Source organism: Chelonia mydas, chromosome 9 (genome assembly GCF_015237465.2).
Source record: "Chelonia mydas isolate rCheMyd1 chromosome 9, rCheMyd1.pri.v2, whole genome shotgun sequence".
In the NCBI taxonomy this organism is placed as follows: domain Eukaryota; kingdom Metazoa; phylum Chordata; order Testudines; family Cheloniidae; genus Chelonia; species Chelonia mydas.
Genome location: NC_057855.1, coordinates 123,416 through 146,084, shown reverse-complemented (window position 1 = coordinate 146,084; position 22,669 = coordinate 123,416). Strand labels below are relative to the sequence as shown.

The 22,669-nt window shown below is 43.7% G+C and overlaps 1 protein-coding gene across 1 annotated transcript in view; it reads left to right on the top strand.

The window, feature by feature from the left end:
* MELTF (melanotransferrin) overlaps window positions 1-22,669 on the top strand; it is an 84,434-nt gene that overhangs the window by 13,314 nt on the left and 48,451 nt on the right. The window contains exons 2-6 of the mRNA XM_007066608.4: window positions 1,134-1,288; window positions 7,889-7,988; window positions 20,134-20,316; window positions 20,671-20,827; window positions 22,413-22,480. Coding sequence (XP_007066670.1) covers window positions 1,134-1,288; window positions 7,889-7,988; window positions 20,134-20,316; window positions 20,671-20,827; window positions 22,413-22,480 — 663 coding nt within the window. The remainder of the gene's footprint in view (window positions 1-1,133; window positions 1,289-7,888; window positions 7,989-20,133; window positions 20,317-20,670; window positions 20,828-22,412; window positions 22,481-22,669) is intronic.

Sequence of the window (22,669 nt, the reverse complement as noted above, 5' to 3'; positions counted from 1 at the left end):
GCTTTGTTGCAAGGATAGGTTCCTGGGTTAGTGGTTCTGTTGTGTGGTATGTGGTTGTAGCTACTGATTAGTTGATATGCTCGTTTGTATGTACAGTTATCCAAGTTACATATGCAAATATCTGTTTACCCAAACAAGTGTTACAGTTTAGCTAGCAGGTACAGTTTAGATAGCCAGATCAGTTTCCTTCGTTGGTAACTGAAATCTACCATGTCTGGCCTGTTCCCATATATTTATTTGTATATCTCATTGAGTGACTGGGGTGAGGGCCTCTTTCGGTCCAGTATCATGTCGGCAACTTTTCTCTTCTACTCTCTTCCAATTTTTATGCCATGGTCTCTGAGCATCAGGGATTGTTTGTTTGCTTGTTTAAGCTGCTAAAGGAACTGGGCTGGACCCAAGCCAGTACATAGATTGGGACTTCTCTGTAGGAGCCATTTGCTGCACAGTGTAATTTTAAACAATTATTCCAGCTCTTAAGGTTGCGGATAAAACCTTCTGAGTGTGCCCCAGATTCATAGTGATTCTACAGACAGATGAATTCAACAGCTCTCAGGTCAAATGCATCACTCTAAATATTACTACTCTTGCTATGTATGTAGTTTAAATGGATATTTCTTTTCTTCATGATAATAAAAAGTTAGATAAACCCAAGACACCATGTCTTAAGTGACTGAATTTTACTGCTGATAATTTACAATATCTCTAGCAATTTCAGGTTAACAAATCCTAGAAGGTACTCAGAGTAGGACAGTGCTAGCTACATCAAAGCTCAACTTTTTGCCACACAACTAAGGGAACTGTGGAGATTGAATAAATAAAATACAGAGGAATCAAGGTTGTATCATTTTCATAGGTGGTGTGGGTTCTTGGTATGCACTTATTTGCTTTGTCGTGCATGCAGCGCCTATATCAGCATGTGACAATATGAGAGATGGACCCAATCCTGCTCCCATTTACGTCAATGGCAAAACTCTCATTGATTTGAATGAAAACAGGAGTGGGCCCTAAGGCCATAGCTTTGAACAGGCCATGAATTTCTGTGGTCTGGCTCTTCTGTAATCAGTATGCAGGGAGCGCAGTTATAAAGGCATTGTTTGTTAACAGAGTTTTCCCTTGGTGCTTTGTTTCAGCTCTGAGCCTGCAGCATGTGAGGTGGTGCACTGTCTCTGAACAAGAACAGGCCAAGTGTAATGACATGAGGGCAGCCTTCACTGATGCCAACATCTTTCCCAACGTATTGTGTGTTAATGGCGGCTCAGCCATTAACTGCACCCATATGATCAAGGTGAGTTTGAAGTCATTACATTAGTGTCGATATAGCTTCTTGCTATGCCTTATAGGGCCACGTCACCTTGCATGGTCACTTAGAATATGTACTAAGTACTTATGCTACATGATCTGTTCGACCTTGTGTCACGGAGTCTCTGGGCGATGCTCTGGAACTACTCCATACGAAGTCAGTCAGGACTCTGGGGGAGCCTCCTCTTTGTGGCCAGACTGTCTCCAGGGCAAGAAGCTTACACAGCTTTGAACTTCCTGGGTTTGACCTTGGAGTATTCAGCATCCCCTTCTCACACCGTGTGCTTCCCACAGTGAGTCCGCACAGGCGGGGCTCCTGGGGAAGCCAGAGGACCCTGCACCCCAATTCCGCAGTCAGACGTGACTCTCAGCCAGCCAGTAAAACAGAAGGTTTATTAGACGACAGGAACACGGTCTAAAACAGAGCTTGTAGGTACAGAGAACAGGACCACTCAGTCAGGTCCGTCTTGTGGGGGCAGGGAGGCCAGAGCCCCATCTGGGCCTCCCTCCATTTCCCCAGCCAGCTCCAAACTGAAACTCCCCCACCCCTCCTCTGGCCTTTGTCTCTTTCCCAGGCCAGGAGGTCACCTGATCTCTTTGTTCTCTAACACCTTCAGTTGGCACCCTTGCAGAGGAGGGGCCCAGGCTACCAGTTGCCAGGAGACCAGGTGTCAGCCATTCTCTGTGCGGACAGCATCACACTGGCCCTCTAGGGCTCTACAACAATCACACAGCTTATCCCACCACCTGAGGCACCCACACAGTATTCAGAGAAAACATTAAGAACATTCCTACTTTGTCACATCTTGCATTTAGCTGTGACACTTAGGGTACCTTTCCCAGACCTGAAGAAGAGCTCTGTGTAGCTTGAAAGCTTGTCTCTTTCATCAACAGAAGTTGGTCCACTAAAAGCTATTACCTCACCCACCTGGTCTTTCTTTACTGGAAGATAAGCAACAGAGCGAAAACAGTTGTTGCAGTCACTAAAGGTGACTGTTCTAGATCGAGTTTCTGATAAAATCAGGCAGAAGAGTATTCTTGTACAGGTGTTTATACTTTTAAAGATCCCCTGCCTTGGGAGTTTGTTTGTTTTTTTGTTTATTTATTTATTTTTGCATTCAGTAGATAAGACTGAGGTTTAAAACAAAAGATGGTCCTGTCTTTTCTGTTCAGACAGAAACTTTGTGACCCAGTCACTGGGGATATGAACAAGAACCTTATACCTTCCCTTTAAAAGAAAGATCCTCTAATTCAGGCAATTGTATAACACCCTCCTTGGAAGGTAGTTGTGGAGGGGCAAGAGCTTAGAACCACAGTATTGGAAATTAGGAAATCTTTAATTCTGGCATAGACTGCCTCTGTGGCTACAGACATGTCACTTAACCTCTCTGCCTCAGCATCCTTATCTGTAAAACAGGGATAATTCTAACTACTTACCACATAAGGTTGCTGTGAAATTTAACTAGAGGGTTGTAATCTTTGTTGCTTCTGTCAGCAGAGCTGATTGTGCACAACATGAGCTTCTTGCATCCCTCCATTCTCCCCCCAAAGCTCTGTGTGTGCCACCTTCCCACCCTGCTCCATTTCAGGGACTCCCTGCAACCTCTCCCATCTCATTCCTCCAGCCCCCCCCATGCCAGGAACTCCGTGTGCCCCCCATTTTCCCTCTATGCCACGGGTTCTGTGTGTGTGTGTATGTGTCCTTTTTTCTAGAGGGTCACACACTTCATTGCTTTTATAGGCTAAGCTGAATTCCCCCCAGTTCCAGGTCCCTGCTTCCTTTTCCTTTTGGGCCCTTGCTTTCCTCTCCATACTGTGCGCCCACCCCTGTTTGGGTCCCTGGTTCCACCCATCCCTAACTGAAAGCATTAGAGGGAGGATTTGAGGAGGAAAGTGGGGGTAGGGACAGCAGAGTAGGGAAGAGAAATCAGAGACCCGGAAGGTGGGGGGGGAAGGGTTGGGGTGGGGTGGGGTGACTGATGTGGGAAGCAGGGATCTGGAAAGTGCGGGAATGGAAGTGGAGAAGAAGAAGGGACCCAGAGGGAAGGGAAGTTGTGTGGAGTGGGGAAGCAGGGACCTGGAATGGAATGGGGGTCAGGGTGGGGGAAGCAGAAACCTGGAGCCATGGGTGTGTGTAAAGATGAAGCAGGGATCTACAGCTCAGCTTACATAAGCAATGAAAAGGAGTACTTGTGGCACCTTAGAGACTAACCAATTTATTTGATCCTGTAGTGTGGTCGGGGTGAAAGCTGGAGGCATGTAGTATGCATCCGATGAAGTGAGCTGTAGCTCACGAAAGCTTATGCTCAAATAAATTGGTTAGTCTCTAAGGTGCCACAAGTACTCCTTTTCTTTTTGTGAATACAGACTAACACGGCTGTTACTCTGAAACCTGTCATAAGCAATGAAGTATATTCCTCCACAGGGTTGGCCTGATTCCTTCCTGCGCAGAGGTGGAAGTGTCCAGGGTGCCATGTAGTACCCTGAGTGAGGAGGAGCTGCTGTTGCTGTCTGGGGAGCTGAGCTTGTCTCTGTCTATCTTTGAGTTTTCAGATTTTCACCAAAAATCAATAGATGTCTGCCTTTTGATGCCTAGAACATTCCATGAAATTTTGGCATTGATTAGATTTGGTGTTCAGAAGTTATCAGACAGAGAAATGCCATCAAGTTGAGTGTCGTGTCTTGCTTCACTTGGTCAATTAATAAATATGCGTAAAGCACTAGGAACAGAGAAAGTGCTAGAGTAGAGCTAAGTGTTATTAATACCCTACAGTACATGTATATGCACAAACAGCAAAAAGGCTTGGTAGGCAGCATTAATGGGGGTTAGTCCAAAGGGCTTGGTCATATTGCTCAGCCTCAGTGGAACAGATAATACTTCATTCACATACATTATTTGTGACCTTGGGAGGGAGCAGGTCATTTCTGTGCCCCATCTGCAGAAGAGGGATAATTATACTTCCTTACCACATAGTGAGGCTTAATTAACACATGCTTATAAATTTTTTTGATATCCTGATATGCAAGCTGCTAAATAAATGCAAAATATTAATCCTGAGCTAAATCTTGAAGCCTACTCAAATTTTACTAAAGCCATACTCAAATTCCTGGGGCTGACTAAAATTGAAAGAAGAACCTTGGGATTTGATCTTATAAAAATAGAAGACACTTTACCCAGCAATAAAATGCAGCTGCTTCTGTGATGCAAGGGGAAAAGAATGCAAGATCTAACTCATGTGCTGAATGTAATAACCCAAGTGGATCCCGATCAGCACATGCCCAGGGAAAAAATTCTGTCATGCAATTTCTAAGAGATTTTGTTGCAGACTGATAAACACAAACTGCAGTGGTCTAGCAGTTCCTTTGCACTTCCAACACAAAGGCTACAACAACCGAGCTGAGAAGGATCATAATATGAGATTGAGAGTATCAGTTTCTGGGTTGGTATGTAGAAACCCTCTTCATGGCATTCGTTATTTCCACTTATCTGGAGCAACAATAAACCAGAGTAATCGCAGAGCTGTGACACTGTGGTATCTGATAGAGAAAAGATTTAGGAAGCAGACTACCCCAGGTTCATACACTGAGATGTGAAGTTTCCACAAATTAAGCTCAGCAGATCTAATTCTCTTGGGATGGTATTCACAAGGGAGATTTAGGCATCTAACTGCCATGTGACAGGGTCAGCCACCTCCCAAGCTCCCCCTTGGGGCCAGAGGTGGCTCTGTAGCACCGTGCCTCGACTTCTCTGGACTCGTTAATAAACTCCACAAGTATGGGCCAGTGCTGGAGATGGGGGTTGGCCCTCCAGCCACGTCACAAACCAACTAAAAAAGTCTCAACAAACAAAAAGGTCTTCCACGTTTCATGGGCTTTTCTTCAGTCTGCCTTCTGGGACCTGTTCTCATCATCTGTCTGGGCTGCCTTTAAGTCTTTCCCCCTCTCCAGTATAGAGCACTCAGCCCCCATGCTGGTTCCCCTCGAGTACCATTCTCCTGCAGACCCTGTAGGTGACTAAATTAGCTAGGTACCTAAAGTTTGGAAGCTGAGCTGCCTAAATCCTGCACTGCCAGGCAGTTTAGCACCTAATCCATGCCTAAACCCTGGCATGATTCACAATCTGGTAAACATGCTCAGAGCACAACTAAACCTCCTGTTTACTGGATCAACTCAGAAGTTTCCCTCCTGCTTACTGGATCAACTCAGAATCCTGCAGAGAGTTGACACAAATAGATAGCTTTTTGAAACAAGGAAACTTAGAACAGTTATGCCTCAGGCACAGCTCTGTCCTTGAGGCTGGTTTTTTTTTTTTTTCTTTTTTTTCCCTGTGCTAATGATCTACTAAACATTTGCTCATTGCTGTGCTACATATAGGACTGCATGTGATCTCTGAGCCTGCAGGTATACTGAACTCTGCTCTCTGAGGAGGGGAGGGAAGGGCTAGTGTTGTAGGTAAGGGTTGTGGATAGAGGTCTGCTGTTTTATAGTGCCACGTTACCTGGACTTAGTTCCACCAACATGCTTCATACTAAGGGTAAAGTACAACATAATTTCCATCAATAGCTTAAGCTATTTTAAAAGCATTTGCTAAATGCTCCATCCTTTTGTTCCTAACTAATATCCAACTAAAACAGAATCAGCATTGAGAGTGGGCAGATAGATACTGTGATGGGAACTTTACAAATACCATGGGACAGACAGACAGGGTTTCTCTGAAAACAGTAAACATGATAAAGTAGTGCCCTGCTAATACATTTATCAAAACTCAGATGTGAAATACTTCCATGGATGTTTTTCCCTAGATGTCTCCCACAAAAGTATCACTGACATCAACAATACATAAGGCAGTATGGCAACCAGCATTTATTATGTGGATATAATCTGGGTCAGAAAAGAAATTAGGGCTGATAAAAAGTTTCAGAATACAGCAAATAAAAATATCCTTGGATGAGCTTCCTGGGGGTACAGCATATACATAAACATCTCAGCTGATAATGGCCAAACTGTAGAGTGAATAAAAATGTAGCAACAAGTGCAAGTTGTGGGTTGAGCCCCAGAAATCAGGGCTCTTGAAACGACTGCATATAGGGCACTGATAAAATTTAAGGTGTCTCTGCTCCACCATCAGGCCAAACACAATCTGCCATAACAGAACTTCTTGCTCCTCCTACTTCCTCTTTTACTTCATCTTAGGTCACAAGTACTATAGGCATTAACCAAACTTGCTTGAGATATAAAATAGACTAATCACTGGGGACATTGGCCCTATAACTGTTATCAGACAGAGAATGTATATTCTTAGCTGATTGGTAACATCATTTCCTTGACGTACACAGTGATTAGTCTATCCATTGGTGCTTAGCCCCAAACTAGGGTTTCCAGGTGTCCAATTTTCAACCGAACACCCAGTCAAAAAGGGACCCTCTCCAGCCCGGTGAAAATGTGTGAGTGAGTGAGGGTGGGGGACAGCAAGGGAGGGAGGGAGCGGGACTGGGCAAGGGTGTTCGGTTTTGTTTGGTCATTAAGTTGGCAACCCTACCCCAAACCCATAGCAGAAAACCTCCCTCGCTAAAGGAAGCATATGTCCTGGTATTTTTCTAGGCAGTGCCAGTTTTTCATATGCAGTCCTAATGGTCCAAGATCTTCTTTGGGGCAGATACAACGTCTCAGTTTTTTATTTCATTAGTCAAACTCCAAAGTATTTGTTCAAGAGTATTTCTATACTAAGTAAAATTTGTTGTTTATTAGGAACAAACAGTCTAATGGAACGAATGTTCAGTATGATAAACAGCGTTTGGAGTGAAGAGAAAAATTAAATGAGTGCAGACACTCTGAGCTGTTGTTTTCTTTGAAGTGAATAAGAATGGCACTTGTTCCAAGTTTCATGATGAACTCATTCAGATACAAAGTTACGAGGGGAAAAACGCTCCTCTCCAAGAACTATACCCAGGTCTCTGCTGACATTTTTTTTTTTTTTTTTTTTTTTACATTTTATACCAGCATACTTTTTTTTTTTTAAAAAAATAGAGCGCACTTGTCTTTGGTATCAGTAATTTTGATCCCTACAAAATGTTGCCACAAAAGTGCTCAGCTCGTTAACTTAAAAATATGGTCCCTTATCCTTATCCCTACCTTCCAGTTTGAGAGGATTACCTAGAGGTGAATGGAAAGCTAAAAGTGGGCCCAACTGATCAAAAATGGTGGGGCCACAAACTCGCTCACAAATACTTAGGGGTGGGAGGCACACCGGCAAAATGCAGGGACCTTTCTGAAAATGAGGAGTACACAAACCACTGGGGTCACCACAGTCCTGTGCTATTCAGCAGCAGTAGGAACCACCTCACCACTGTTTTTAAATTAAAGACCCAAATCTGACTATACAAATTTTTGGTGACACATATTCTCTGTCAGTATATTAATACTCTGATTGCCATAGAAGACTATGAGAGAGAACCCTGGCAGCTAGAGATTAATATCTACTATGTACATAAAGGGTTTATTGAATTTATGAAGGCTCTGCCCTCAGCTGGTGAAGGGATGTTAATAACTGTGATGAAATATAAATTCTGACTTTGTTTTTACACAGAACAATTTGGCAGATGCAGTGACATTGGATGGTGGCACCATTTATCAAGCTGGAAAGGAACATAATCTGAAACCTGTGGTTGGAGAAGTATATGATCAAGGTATATATACACAAAAGACTTAATAAGGTGTACTATGTAATCTCTGGGGTTAGGACTGTGTCTTCCTACCTGTTTATGCAGTGCCCAGAATATTTTGGGTGCTACAGCAATGTAATTAATGATAATAAATTAAGGAAGGTCACAATATGATGATATCTAAGGGAAAGGAAACCTTGTCCTTTCATCAAAGGAGAAACTGTATTTTTTCCTAAAACAACCCATCACCTCATTTTCTCAAGCCAGAGAGGAAAGGAAAATGCCCAGATATAGGATCCAAAGATTCCTGAGAATTAGGTGAAATGTGTGGGGAGGGGGGGCTAGGGTTTTTTTAAGTCATTTTAGTTAATACGTTCACCTGTTGGGATCACTTGGGTATATCTCACCCAATCAATTTCCTGCCATTGCAGGAGCCTTGGACATTGGTGACACTTTGGTCTGTCCCATTCTATCCATGTGGCACACAGTTTACCTCTCCTGAGGACTGAAATACTTTAGTTTAACTAATGTCTCTGGTTTTAATATAGGGATAGCTGGTTGAAAAATTATGGCCTTTGATATACATGAGATCAGAATAGATGATCTAATTGTCCTTTCTGGACTTAAACACTATGAAATTATAAGAGGCTGAAAAAGAGTCCGACACTTGTTCATCCTGGGAAGCAGTGACTCTGAAAAAGACTTGGGGGTCACACTGAATAATAAGCTGAACCTGAACTCCAAGTGTGATGCTGGGGCCAAAAGGGCTATGTGATGTCTGAACAAGGCAATATAGAGGAGGGATAGGGAAGTTATATTACTTCTCTATTTGGCACTGATGCCCCCAACTACTAAAAAACTGTGTCCAGGTCTGGGTGTAAACTCTTGAAAAAGGATATTGAAAAATTGGAGTGATTCAGAGAAGAGCCATTAGAATGATTATTAGATCGGAACATATCTTGTAATTAGAAACTCCAGGAGCTTAATCTATTTATCTTATCAAAGGGAAAGTTGAGGGGTGATTTGATCACAGTCTACAAGCACCTAAGTGCAAACAGAAATTTATCAATCTAGCGGACAAAGTTATAACAAGTTTCAATGTCTAGAAATTGAAGATAGACAAATTCAGACAAGAAATAAGATGCACATTTTTAACAGGCAGGGCAATTAACCATCTGAACAATTCGTTAAGGGTTGTATTGGATTGTCCATCACTGGCAATTTTAAAATCAAGATTGGATGCTTTTCTAAAAGACATGCTGTAGTTCAACCACAGCTATTGGACATGAAGCAGGAATTAATTCAGGGAAGTCCTATGGCCTGTATTATCCAGGCGGTTATAGGAAATGATCACAAGGGACCCGTCTGGTCTTAAAATCTATTAATTTATTTGCCCCCTGTTCTCCACACTCCTCCCAGGTACCTGGACGTTGTCAAAGGGCTTTTTACAAATTCCATTAAAAATGTGTCTTTCCTCAAGTCTAGTCTCTCCTATATCTGGCTCCCCATCCCTACAACATGATTTGTTATATGCAGAGGTGGATTAAGATGTTTTCGGGCCCTGGGCACAAAGAACATTTGGGCTCCACACAATCAGGGGCACTAGAACTGGAGGGGGAAGAGGGACCATGGCCCCCCCACTTTTTAACATGGACGAAGGTGTGGAGTGATGATAGGAGGGGCTGCACTTTGTGGTGAGGTGATCAGCTCTCCTGCAGTGAAGTGAAGCCCCTGCTAGTGGCGCCAGTCTCTTCCCAGTGGTGGTGAGAGGCTGAGGTGGGTCACAGCCCCCCGCCCCCTGCAGGGGTGGCCCTAGACTAGCTGCCAGCAACTGGCGCCCTAGGTGAACCATGCTATCGTGCTCCCCCCACGCCACCTCCAAACTCCAAGGGCAGATCTAGGCTGAGGTTTTTGGTAAACTGGGAAACATTTTGGCCCTTTTTTCCTTTTATTGTTTTTAAGTGTTTTTTGGTTTTTTTTAAACAGAGGCTTAGTTATTTGGTTTATCCATCCGTCCAACCAATGTTTCTGAGATCAGATAAAATAGAGACACGAAATTTTCAGAACAGATTTGTACACGACAGCTAGATGATATTTCAGTCCGATTTCAAATAAAAATGCATTTAAAATGTTAATTATAATTTTTATTATTACAAATCCAAAATCATCCATTACGCTATCCTGCTTTAATTGCCATTACCACCACATCCAATACAGAAAGAAAAAAGAAAACTCTTCAATGAACTTTAACCTGTATTTACAAAACACTCCAAATAAAAACACTCTGTGCTCTTAAAACATCACTTTTCTTGCTTTAAGCTTTGAAAATTCATTCACTAGCTGGTTCTTTTAGATCCAGTTTTCCAGCTATTTCATGCTCTATTGACATTGTGGCAAGTCCAACAAGTCTCTCCTGCACCATTGTTGAACGCAGATATGTTTTTATCAATTTTAACTTTGAGAAGCTACGTTCCCCACTAGGTTTCAGAGTAACAGCCGTGTTAGTCTGTATTCGCAAAAAGAAAAGGAGTACTTGTGGCACCTTAGAGACTAACCAATTTATTTGAGCATAAGCTTTCGTGAGTTATAGTTCACTTCATCGGATGCATACTGTGGAAAATACAGAAGATGTTTGTTTTTATACACACAAATCATGAAAAAATGGGTGTTTATCACTACAAAAGGTTTTCTCTCCCCCCACCCCACTCTCCTGCTGGTAATAGCTTATGTAAAGTGATCACTCTCCTTACAATGTGTATGATAATCAAGGTGGGCCATTTCCAGAACAAATCCAGGGTTTAACAAGAGCGTCTGAGAGGGGCGGGGGGGTTAGGAAAACAAGGGGAAATAGGTTACCTTGCATAATGACTTAGCCACTCCCAGTCTCTATTCAAGCCTAAGTTAATTGTATCCAATTTGCAAATTAATTCCAATTCAGCAGTCTCTCGCTGGAGTCTGGATTTGTTCGGTTTTGTTCAATATCTTCATAAATGATCTGGAGGATGGTGTGGATTGCACTCTCAGCAAATTTGCGGATGATACTAAACTGGGAGGAGTGGTAGATACGCTGGAGGGGAGGGATAGGATACAGAAGGACCTAGACAAATTGGAGGATTGGGCCAAAAGAAATCTGATGAGGTTCAATAAGGATAAGTGCAGGGTCCTGCACTTAGGATGGAAGAACCCAATGCACAGGTACAGACTAGGGACCGAATGGCTAGGCAGCAGTTCTGCGGAAAAGGACCTAGGGGTGACAGTGGACGAGAAGCTGAATATGAGTCAGCAGTGTTCCCTTGTTGCCAAGAAGGCCAATGGCATTTTGGGATGTATAAGTAGGGGCATAGCGAGCAGATCGAGGGACGTGATCGTTCCCCTCTATTCGACACTGGTGAGGCCTCATCTGGAGTACTGTGTCCAGTTTTGGGCCCCACACTACAAGAAGGATGTGGATAAATTGGAGAGAGTCCAGGGAAGGGCAACAAAAATGATTAGGGGTCTAGAGCACATGACTTATGAGGAGAGGCTGAGGGAGCTGGGATTGTTTAGTCTGCAGAAGAGAAGAATGAGGGGGGATTTGATAGCTGCTTTCAACTACCTGAAAGGGGGTTCCAAAGAGGATGGCTCTAGACTGTTCTCAATGGTAGCAGATGACAGAACGAGGAGTAATGGTCTCAAGTTGCAATGGGGGAGGTTTAGATTGGATATTAGGAAAAACTTTTTCACTAAGAGGGTGGTGAAACACTGGAATGCGTTACCTAGGGAGGTGGTAGAATCTCCTTCCTTAGAGGTTTTTAAGGTCAGGCTTGACAAAGCCCTGGCTGGGATGATTTAACTGGGACTTGGTCCTGCTTCGAGCAGGGGGTTGGACTAGATGACCTTCTGGGGTCCCTTCCAACCCTGATATTCTATGATTCTATGATTCTATGAAGTTTTTTTCTTGTAATATCGCAACTTTCATGTCTGTAATCTCATGACCAGAGAGATTGAAGTGTTCTCCGACTGGTTTATGAATGTTATAATTCTTGACATCTGATTTGTGTCCATTTATTCTTTTACGTAGAGACTGTCCAGTTTGACCAATGTACATGGCAGAGGGGCATTGCTGGCACATGATGGCATATATCACATTGGTGGATGTGCAGGTGAACGAGCCTCTGATAGTGTGGCTGATGTTATTAGGCTCTGTGATGGTGTCCCCTGAATAGATATGTGGGCACAGTTGGCAACAGGCTTTGTTGCAAGGATAGGTTCCTGGGTTAGTGGTTCTGTTGTGTGGTATGTGGTTGCTGGTGAGTATTCGCTTCAGGTTGAGGGGGGCTGTCTGTAGGCAAGGACTGGCCTGTCTCCCAGGATTTGTGAGAGTGTTGGGTCATCCTTCAGGATAGGTTGTAGATCCTTGATAATGCGTTGGAGGGGTTTTAGTTGGGGGCTGAAGGTGACAGCTAGTGGCATTCTGTTATTTTCTTTGTTAGGCCTGTCCTGTAGTAGGTGACTTCTGGGAACTCTTCTGGCTCTATCAATCTGTTTCTTCACTTCCGCAGGTGGGTACTGTAGTTGTAAGAATGCTTGATAGAGATCTTGTAGGTGTTTGTCTCTGTCTGAGGGGTTGGAGCAAATGTGGTTGTATCGCAGAGCTTGGCTGTAGACAATGGATCGTGTGGTGTGGTCAGGGTGAAAGCTGGAGGCATGTAGATAGGAATAGCGGTCAGTAGGTTTCCGGTATAGGGTGGTGTTTATGTGACCATCGCTTATTAGCACTGTAGTGTCCAGGAAGTGGATCTCTTGTGTGGACTGGTCCAGGCTGAGGTTGATGATGGGATGGAAATTGTTGAAATCATGGTGAATTTCCTCAAGGGCTTCTTTTCCATGGGTCCAGATGATGAAGATGTCATCAATATAGCGCAAGTAGAGTAGGGGCGTTAGGGGACGAGAGCTGAGGAAGCGTTGTTCTAAGTCAGCCATAAAAATGTTGGCATACTGTGGGGCCATGTGGGTACCCATAGCAGTGCCGCTGATTTGAAGGTATACATTGTCCCCAAATGTAAAATAGTTATGGGTAAGGACAAAGTCACAAAGTTCAGCCACCAGGTTAGCCGTGACATTATTGGGGAAAGTGTTCTTGACGACTTGTAGTCCATCTTTGTGTGGAATGTTGGTGTAGAGGGCTTCTACATCCATAGTGGCCAAGATGGTGTTATCAGGAAGATCACTGATGGACTGTAGTTTCCTCAGGAAGTCAGTGGTGTCTCGAAAGTAGCTGGGAGTGCCGGTAGCATAGGGCCTGAGGAGGGAGTCTACATAACCAGACAATCCTGCTGTCAGGGTGCCAATGCCTGAGATGATGGGGCGCCCAGGATTTCCAGGTTTATGGATCTTGGGTAGTAGATAGAATATCCCAGGTCGGGGTTCCAGGGGTGTGTCTGTGCGGATTTGATCTTGTGCTTTTTCAGGGAGTTTCTTGAGCAAATGCTGTAGTTTCTTTTGGTAACTCTCAGTGGGATCAGAGAGTAATGGCTTCTAGAAAGTGGTGCTGGAGAGCTGCCAAGCAGCCTCTTGTTCATATTCCGACCTATTCATGATGACAACAGCACCTCCTTTGTCAGCCTTTTTGATTATGATGTCAGAGTTGTTTCTGAGGCTGTGGATGGCATTGTGTTCTGCATGGCTGAGGTTGTGGGGCAAGTGATGCTGCTTTTCCACAATTTCAGCCCGTGCACGTCGGTGGAAGCACTCTATGTAGAAGTCCAGTCTGCTGTCTCGACCTTCAGGAGGAGTCCACCTAGTTCCCCACTAGCTACGGAAACTGGCAAAGTTAAAGGAATGCGTAGAGCTATAAAAATGTTTGGAAAACTGTCTGTGCATTTATTTTCACAAACAAACCTCAGTACTTCTTCAGGAGTGTAATGTTTCTTAAGTCGTCCTGAAAATGCCTGAAGCTCACTACACAAATCTGTAGCATCAATGTCTTTTGAATTTTCATGAGTCAATGTTGACTCCAGTTTTATACAAAGTTCTCATGTCTGTTTTGCTGTTTTCTTTTGCAAGCTGTGGACAGAAAAGCCAAATACTGACTCTAGCTGCTGCATCTGTTGAAATATTTCATTAACCGAGTGAATAGCAGTATCAAGGACTGCAAAGTAGAAATTCACTTTGAACCTGTTTTGGGTTCTGAATGAGTGTGTCTCGGCCTTCATACGAAAACTGCTGTTTCTTTTGCCGCATGCGAACTGGCTCTGGTTCAAATTCTGTCAGAAGGTCTATTTCTTCAGCAAGCTCGAGAGAATCTGCCAGTGTTCTTTCGAACCCTTCATCACTTCTGAATTCCTCCAGAATATTTGTAATTTGCTGCAGTTTTTGAACTGCAGAATGTATGTTCAGGTTCTGGTTCTTTTCCTGAACATACATTTCCTGAACATACATTTCCTAGTGAGGTTAATCACAAAAAGGATATTATACCACAAAATGAGTGAAGTCACAAATTTGAACTTGGAAAGGCCATTTGCAAGAGCTTCTGCATCTGGATGTGCCGTATTGCCAGATGATCCAGTAAAGGTAGTATCATCAGAAATTTCAATTAGGGAATCATAAATGTTTCCAAATTCATAGCAAAGAGGCTTCAAAGCATTAATGTGACTCTCCCATCTTGTCTGACTAAGTGGTTTCACAGTTAGAGAATTCACATGGTGAGTCAGAATCTCCCAACGGCATGTTGAGCCTGAGAAAAACACACAAACATGTTTCACCAGGTCAAAGAAACTGCTTGCCTCCAAACAGCATCTAGCAGCATCATTGACAACCAAATTCAGAGAATGCGCACTGCAAGGAACAAAAAAGGCCCTAGGATTGATTTCCATCATTCTCCTTTGCACACCATTGTCTTTACCCTTCATATTACTCCTATTATCATAGCCTTGGCCACGTAAGTTTTCAACAGATAATGACATTGTTTCAAGCGCTTTTAGAATAGTTTCAGTCATAAATGCACCAGTCTCCTCCTTCAGTGGTACAAAACCCCAAAAGTGTTCCTTTATGAGCACTTCAGCATTATCTTCAGACTTTTCCATATCCACAAAACGAATGATCATTGTCATTTCTTCAGCATGACTCACATCTGGTGTACAGCCCAGTATTATTGAAAAGTATTTTGCAGAATGGGCAGCTTTTACAATTTTCTTTTTAATGGCATTTGCTAGGATTTGAATCAGTTCATTCTGCTTATTTTTTCCTAAGTAATGAACCTGTGTTTCATGATCAGTTATTTTACGTAGCTGCTCCTTCATGACTGGATCAAACAAAGCTAGGTATTCAACAAATTTTAAAAAGTTTCCATTACCTGGAGCATATAATTTTTCATTTCTGCCGCGGCTGCGAAATGCTAAATTTTGCCCACCGAGAACTCTCACTAAAGTAATCAGACACTCTAATATTTGTTGCCAATATTCTTCTTTTTCCTTGATCACACCTAAATTTTCTTCATCAATAGTTTTTCCTTTTTTCAATCGTAATTCAAGTTCTTTCCAATTTTGAAAACATTCCAAATGTTCTGTACTTCTTTCATGTGAAGAGAGAATTGAAGATATGTTTTCCCAGTCCTTTGAACCATTTTCAGTAAGTGATGTACCAGTTGCTTGATTTCTAAACAACTTGCAGCAAAAGCAAAACACAGAGTCCTTCAGCACTGAATATTGTAACCAGTTTTGATTAATTTCTTCCCGATTAATGAGTTTCGTCTTGTAATACTGAGCAGAGAATTTTCTTTTATTTCCATCCTTAGGAAAGGGAAATTCATGAACTTGTTCAGGTTCATGTTCCACGAGAATTTGCCGCACACTGTCATTACATCTGGGCCATGAACCTGGGTCCCCATACTGTAACTTGTTTGTAACTTCCTCATCCTTTGTTCCTTCTACTTCATTTACTTCAATTTCTGCATGTCTCTCTGAAGGTGAATAAATTTTCTCCACTTCCATATCAGCCTGATGCTGTGAGCTGCCTTCGTCTAGAAGTAAGTTTCCATGATTTTGTTCAATATCTTCATTAATGATCTGGAGGATGGTGTGGATTGCACCCTCAGCACGTTTGCAGATGACACTAAACTGGGAGAAGAGGTAGATACGCTGGAGGTTAGGGATAGGATACAGAGGGATCTAAAGAAATTAGAGGATAGGGCCAAAAGAAATCTGATGAGGTTCAACAAGGACAAGTGCAGAGTCCTGAACGGATGTGGAAAAATTGGAAAGAGTCCAGCGGAGGGCAACAAAAATGATTAGGGGACTGGAACACATGACTTATGAGGAGAGGCTGAGGGAACTGGGATTGTTTAGTCTGTGGATGAGAAGAATGAGGGGAGATTTGATAGTTGCTTTCAACTACCTGAAAGGGGATTCCAAAGAGGATGGATCTAGGCTGTTCTCAGTGGTAGCAGATGACAGAACGAGGAGTAATGGTCTCAAGTTGCAGGGGGGAGGTTTAGGTTGGATATTAGGAAAACCTTTTTCACTAGGAGGGTCGTGAAACACTGGAATGCGTTACCTAGGGAGGTGGAGGAATCTCCTTCCTTAGAAGTTTTTAAAGTCAGGCTTGACAAAGCCCTGGCTGGGATGATTTAGTTGGGGATTGGTCCTGCTTTGATCAGGGGGTTAGACTAGATGACCTCCTGAGGTCCCTTCCAACCCTGATATTCTATGATCATCTTGAGTTTCCAAACTCCGTTTTTGTGGATATGAGCTACCCTCATCTCGAAGTAATATACCTTTATCTTGATGTTCCAGACTGCTTCCACGCAGATGTGAGCTAACCACCTCTCCAAGTACAATTTCTTAATCTGGATGCTGTGAACTGCTTCCATCTTTATTTGGATTAAAGAGAAGATATTTCAGGAAGGATCCCGGCTGTTTTGCTTAGTCCTTTTCCTTCTCAGCCTTTCATTTCCAATACTGAGCTCCTGAGGGTTTTCTTTTTCCTCTTTCTGCCATGGGGCATTTGAATATTGTTATGTACTGTGCTCCCGACTGCAAGCATTATAGCATTAAGGATGGCTGACACACCCACCACATGGTTGGCGATTTAAACCACATTGCAGCCATCCCAACACATCTTTTCACTGCTTAAAGTTTCAGTGATTAGTAACATGCACTCACTTACCTATTAAAACAGTTAGTTACAGCATTTATGTGGAAACAAAATAACCTTTTTTGACGTTATAACCCAGGGGTGTCCAACCTGAGCCCGAGAAGGAGCCAGAATTTACCAATGTACATTTCCAAGGAGCCACAGTGATACATCAGCAGCCCCCATCAGCTCCACTTCCCTCCCCCCGGCCGCTCCCAGTGCCTTCCACCCACCAGCAGTCCTGCCGATCTGCGCCTCCCCCTCCCTCCCCACACCACCTGATCAGCTGTTTCATGGCATGCAGGAGACTCTGCGGGGAGGGGGAGGAGCGAGGGCATGGGAGGCTCAGGGAGGGGGCGGGAAGGGGTGGAGTGGGGGCAGGGCCTGTGGCAGAGCCAGGGGTTGAGTAATGGGCACCGCTCCCCCCCGCCCCCCTCCCCCAGCACATTGGAAAGTTGGCACCTGTAGCTCCAGTCCCGGTGTCGGTGCCTATACCAGGAGCTGCATATTAACTTCTGAAGAGCTGCATGTGGCTCCAGAGCCACAGGTTGGCTACCCCTGTTATAACCCAACACCGGTTGTTTGGAAAGTAATCCGCTTCCTCACGGTTACTCGCTTGGAGTGTGACGTCATCACTTTCGTAGTCTGTTAAGCGTTAATGCTGTTACTTTTCTGTTATGGACCTTATTTATTACATGTGAACCAGTTATAACAAAGAAAAGTTCATAATTATAGAGCCCAATAAAAATGCTAAGGTTTAATAATGCTTAAAGATACTCACATTTTGGATTTATAATGCTGAAAGATGTTATTCTTTATTCTTTGGCACCAGGAAACACAATTTTCCACAGTATTTGCTTGATTCTTAACCATCTACCTGCGACGTGAGTTCAAATGACCATTTGACATGTATCAACTCACAATATCTCTGCTATACATGAATTTCCGGCTATGCAGCCTTGATGTATATTCGAGTTAGGTGTCACTAGCATTGCAGCTTTTGCCGCTGGCGAATGTGTTTCTTTGTGGCTGAGTTATTGCTTATCAAAATTGTGGAGTGGGTAATCTTGACCCTAAATAAAAAAAAATTTGCTAAAATATTATTTATTTTTGCAGTAAATAAAAGATTTGACATATTAATAAATTCTCAGAATTATAATTCATATTCCCACCATACGCGCACAGGAATTGAAATAATGACATCTTTGTTGTTTTATTTTATTTTCATCTTTTTCTTTTTTTTAAATTTGATTTTTTTCCTCAAATTTGGTGCCCAATTTAACTTGGCACCCTAGACAACCGCCTAGTTCGCCTGTATGGATGGGCTGCCCCTGCCCCCTCCTCTTCCTTTTCCCCCTGAGGCCCTGGCTGGTCAGAAGCTGGAGCCAGGCCATGGTAAGAGCCACCCAGGGAGCCCGGGCCACTGTGGGGAGCCCCAGACTCTCCACCTGCCCTGGGTGGAATGGCCCGAGGGGCAGAGACATGAACCAGGGGCTGCTCTTGGGCACTCTTCCCCTGCCCACCCAGGGCAGGTGGAGGGTCTGGAGCTCCCCATACCGGCACAGGCTCCCTGGGTGGCTATTACCATGGCCTGCCTCTGGCTTCTGGCCTGGCCAGAGGGTGGGGCCCCAGGGGAAAAAGGAGGAGCAGGGGGCAGGGCCACAGTTCTGGCGCCGGAGAGCCCTCCCCCACCACTTCTACACAGGTTCTGGTGCTCCTGTAGGGGCACCCAAATTGGCCAGAGCCCCTGGGCACGGGTCTAGTATTAATCCAAAGCTGGTTATATTAATTATACTTAGCCATTAGTGCTTTCTATATTCCAAACACTATGCAAAAATGAACAAATAAGTTAATATATGTTAATGAAAGAATGCTTGGGCCCAGTCTTAGATGTGTCACTCATGTGAACAGTCCCACAGGGCCTGATCCTGCTCCCATTAAAGTCAACATGAGGTTTGCCATTTATTTCAACGGAAGCAGGATCATTCTCCTGGCATTTAGCGGGACTAACATAAGTACAGCCTGTAAAATCTGACCTTCTGACCCTATTTCACTAAGAGGGAACTCAGACATTAGCATTTTCCTTCAATTTTCCCATCGTCACGGATGCAGCCATCCAAGTGATAACATGATGGGAGTACTAGTGTAGGTAGTCCACCAGCATTTTAACCTCCATTTCCTCTGACCCAGCTAAAAGCAGCTCTTTAATGATGCTGGTTAAATGGTAGCTGGTTGGTCTACACTAGTGCTCCCCCCATTGCCATCAATACCACTGGTGGAACTGCTAGTGCAGCTGGGTGTTGGGAGAGAAATGTGAAGAGAACTGTGAGTGTAGACAAGCCATAGGTGACATCCTGAAGTCCTCAGAGAGTAAGTTAATGGGACTTGTGCAGTTAGCATTCAGGAGTTTTCCAGATTAAGATTCACAAAAAGGTACATTTCAGATTCGAAATTAGGCACAAAGTTTTAACAGTGTGCATGATTAACTAAACTACAAAGGGAAGTGGTTGATTCTCCTTGATGTCTTCAGATCAAGACTGGATGCTTTTCTGGAAGGTATGCTTCAGTCAAATGCAAGTTATCTTTAGTCAAACACAAATTATTTGGCTCAATATAAAGGTAACTGGATGAAATGTAATGGCCAGTGATACACAGGAGTCGAATTAGATGATCTAATGGTCCATTGTGGCATTAAGCTTTATGAATTTGTGAATCACATCAGCCATAAACTGGTGAAAATAACGTTTGCCCCTTCATACTCTTGGTGCTAATGGGCTCTGATGCGATAAAATAAAAATTATTAAATTAGAAGGAATTATGGGGCATTTCTTTTACAAATTAAAGTCTAAATATGGCTTTATTTACAAAAACATTTACACAAGGAAGAAACAACAGGCAGAATTTATTACTGAGGTCAGTGGCGTCATACCAGGGGTGTGAGCTTTGTGCCCTTTGAATATGGACGTGGAAGATTATGAAAAGGTGTCAGGTCAATGTCTCTTATCATAATACTGCTTCTACATTAGTTTAATTTTGACCCCTTTTTGTTCCTATGCAGAAATTGGCACTTCATACTATGCAGTGGCTGTTGTCAGAAAAAAATCCTTCATTAGCATCAACAGTTTGAAGGGCGTAAGGTCATGCCACACAGGCATCAACAGAACAGTTGGCTGGAATGTTCCTGTTGGCTACCTCATTGATAGTGGTCGCATGTCAGTGATGGGTTGCAATGTTCCAAAAGGTAAGGGCTGCTGGGATGTAACCTGCTTTCCAGAGAGGCCCTGTCACTGACCACTGGCATGAATATGGGCTCCCTGGATAGCGGAAGCACTCACAGGGACAAGAACCTTGGCTTCTAGCTGATTTTTTCCCCCTTCTTTTGTTGCTCATTCTAACTGAGAATTGACCTGAAGCAGCTCAGATCAGAATTTAGCCTACTGTACTTGTTGGCTTTTAAAAACAGTTTATACATAGAAGCTATTATCACTTTTTTAATGTATAGAAATGTATAATTAAGGTTTGTTAAAATGTGTTTTTGCCATTTTTGGTTTTGGTTTTAGTTGCTAAAATATTGTTACCTTAATTTTACTTATAGCTGTTAGTGAATATTTCAATGCAAGCTGTGTTCCTGGAGCCAATAATGTAAATTACCCAAAATCCCTCTGTCAGCTCTGTAAAGGGGATGCATCTGGGCAGAACAAATGTGAAAGAAATTCAAAAGAGCAATATTATGACTACAGCGGGGCTTTCAGGTAAAGTCTTGGTGTTTAATTTTTAACATTTGTCTGTATATGCTGTGCCAATTGGCAAGATATCTGAGCCCCAATTGACTTTCAGCAGAATTCCAGAGAGCCAATGAATAATGCTAGTAGAAAATCTGTTAAAACATAAAACTAAGTGAATTTATAATTTGAGGTAATCTTAAAATAATTTCACTATAATTTCACTAGATACTAAGGCCAAAGGCATATCTGTTCTTCTATACAAACTCTAGCTCACATAACTTGTTTTGTGCATGGAAATCCCATTGATGTTATTTTTGTCTTCATCAATATTCACCTCATGGGAAAATAAATCTTGATATTCACTGGAGCACAGATCCATAAGTGCTTAACATGGTTGGATTTGATGCCATCTTAGCAAGAGCTGATGGACCCTGACAGGTTTCACACCTGAACATTGGGCTTAGCCAGCTATTTGGTAAATCTGAAGCTTCCCATTTCAAGTGCAATTAGTTCTCTTATCTCTTATTGTGCTCCCCTCCTCCTCCACTTTGCCAATGCCAACCTCAATACCTCCTTCCTCTATTTTTCTCACTCCTCTGTGCATGCCTTATTCTCTTCCGTGTGTGCGTGTGCCCAAACTTCCCAATTCCCATGGCCTGGACTAGGCCCCACAGATGTCACAAATTTAAAAATCTGTATAATTTTATTTTAAACAGTGACACCTCATTCCAGATTTTCCAGTGCGTCTTGTGTCTGTCCGAGACTGTAGACTTTTCAGGAAATCATTTGATATGTATCTCTTGTATAGCACCAAGCATTGTCATCACCTGCCCTACTAGCCATTAGCCCAGGGTGGGCAAACATTTTGGCCTGAGGGCCACATCTGGGTGGGAAAATTGCATGCAGCGCCATGAATGTAGGGCTGGGGCAGGAGGTTGGGGTGCAGGAGGGGGTGCGGAGTGTGGGAGGGGGCTCAGGGCAGGGGGTTGGGATGCAGGAGGGGGTGCAGAGTGCAGGAGGAGGCTCAGGGCAGGGGTTGGGGTGCAGGCTCCGGCCTGGCACTGCTTACCTTGAGCGGCTCCAGGATGGCAGTGGTGCACAGCGGGGCTAAGGCTCCCGGAAGTGGCCGGCACCAAGTCCCTGGGAGAGGTGAGGGGCAGAGGGCTCTGCGCGCTGCCCTCGCCTGTGGGTACCTCCCCCGAAGTTCCCACTGGCAGCGGTTCCCTGTTCCCAGCCAATGGGAGCTGCGGGGGTGGGGGGTGCCTGCAGGCGAGACAGCGCACAGAGCCCTCTGTCCCCCCCCCCCCCCCCCGCCCCCTTCAGGGGCCACAGGGACATGGTTCCAGCCACTTCCGGGAGCAGCGCAGGGCTGGCAGTCCCGCAGGCCGGATCCAAAGCCCTGACAGGCAGGATCTGGCCCGTGGGCCCTAGTTTGCCCACCTCTGCATTAGCCTCTGCCTTGATCCTTACACACAGCATAAAAATAGCATAGTTCATCATCTTCCTACTGGTGGTCTTTGGGTACATTGCACTGCACAGGCCTACTGTTGTCACCAAGCAGTATTCCATACTTACGATTAATAGTGTATAAATATAGTCTGATTTATGGTAGGTGTTTGGCTGAAGGAGCTGGAGATGTCGCCTTTGTGAAGCACAGCACAGTGTCTGAAAACACAGATGGTGAGTAATGTAAGGGTTCATCTCTCAATTGAAAGTCCAGCTGTAGTCTCTAAAGCATTGCAAATCTGGTGACCCCAACAATCAGAGTGATGTCATATGTTCAGAATTTATTCTGATGCAAGGAATAAAGCAATAAAGCCAGAACACTGTGAACACAAGGGAAAGAAAAATGCCCCCAAGTCAGACATT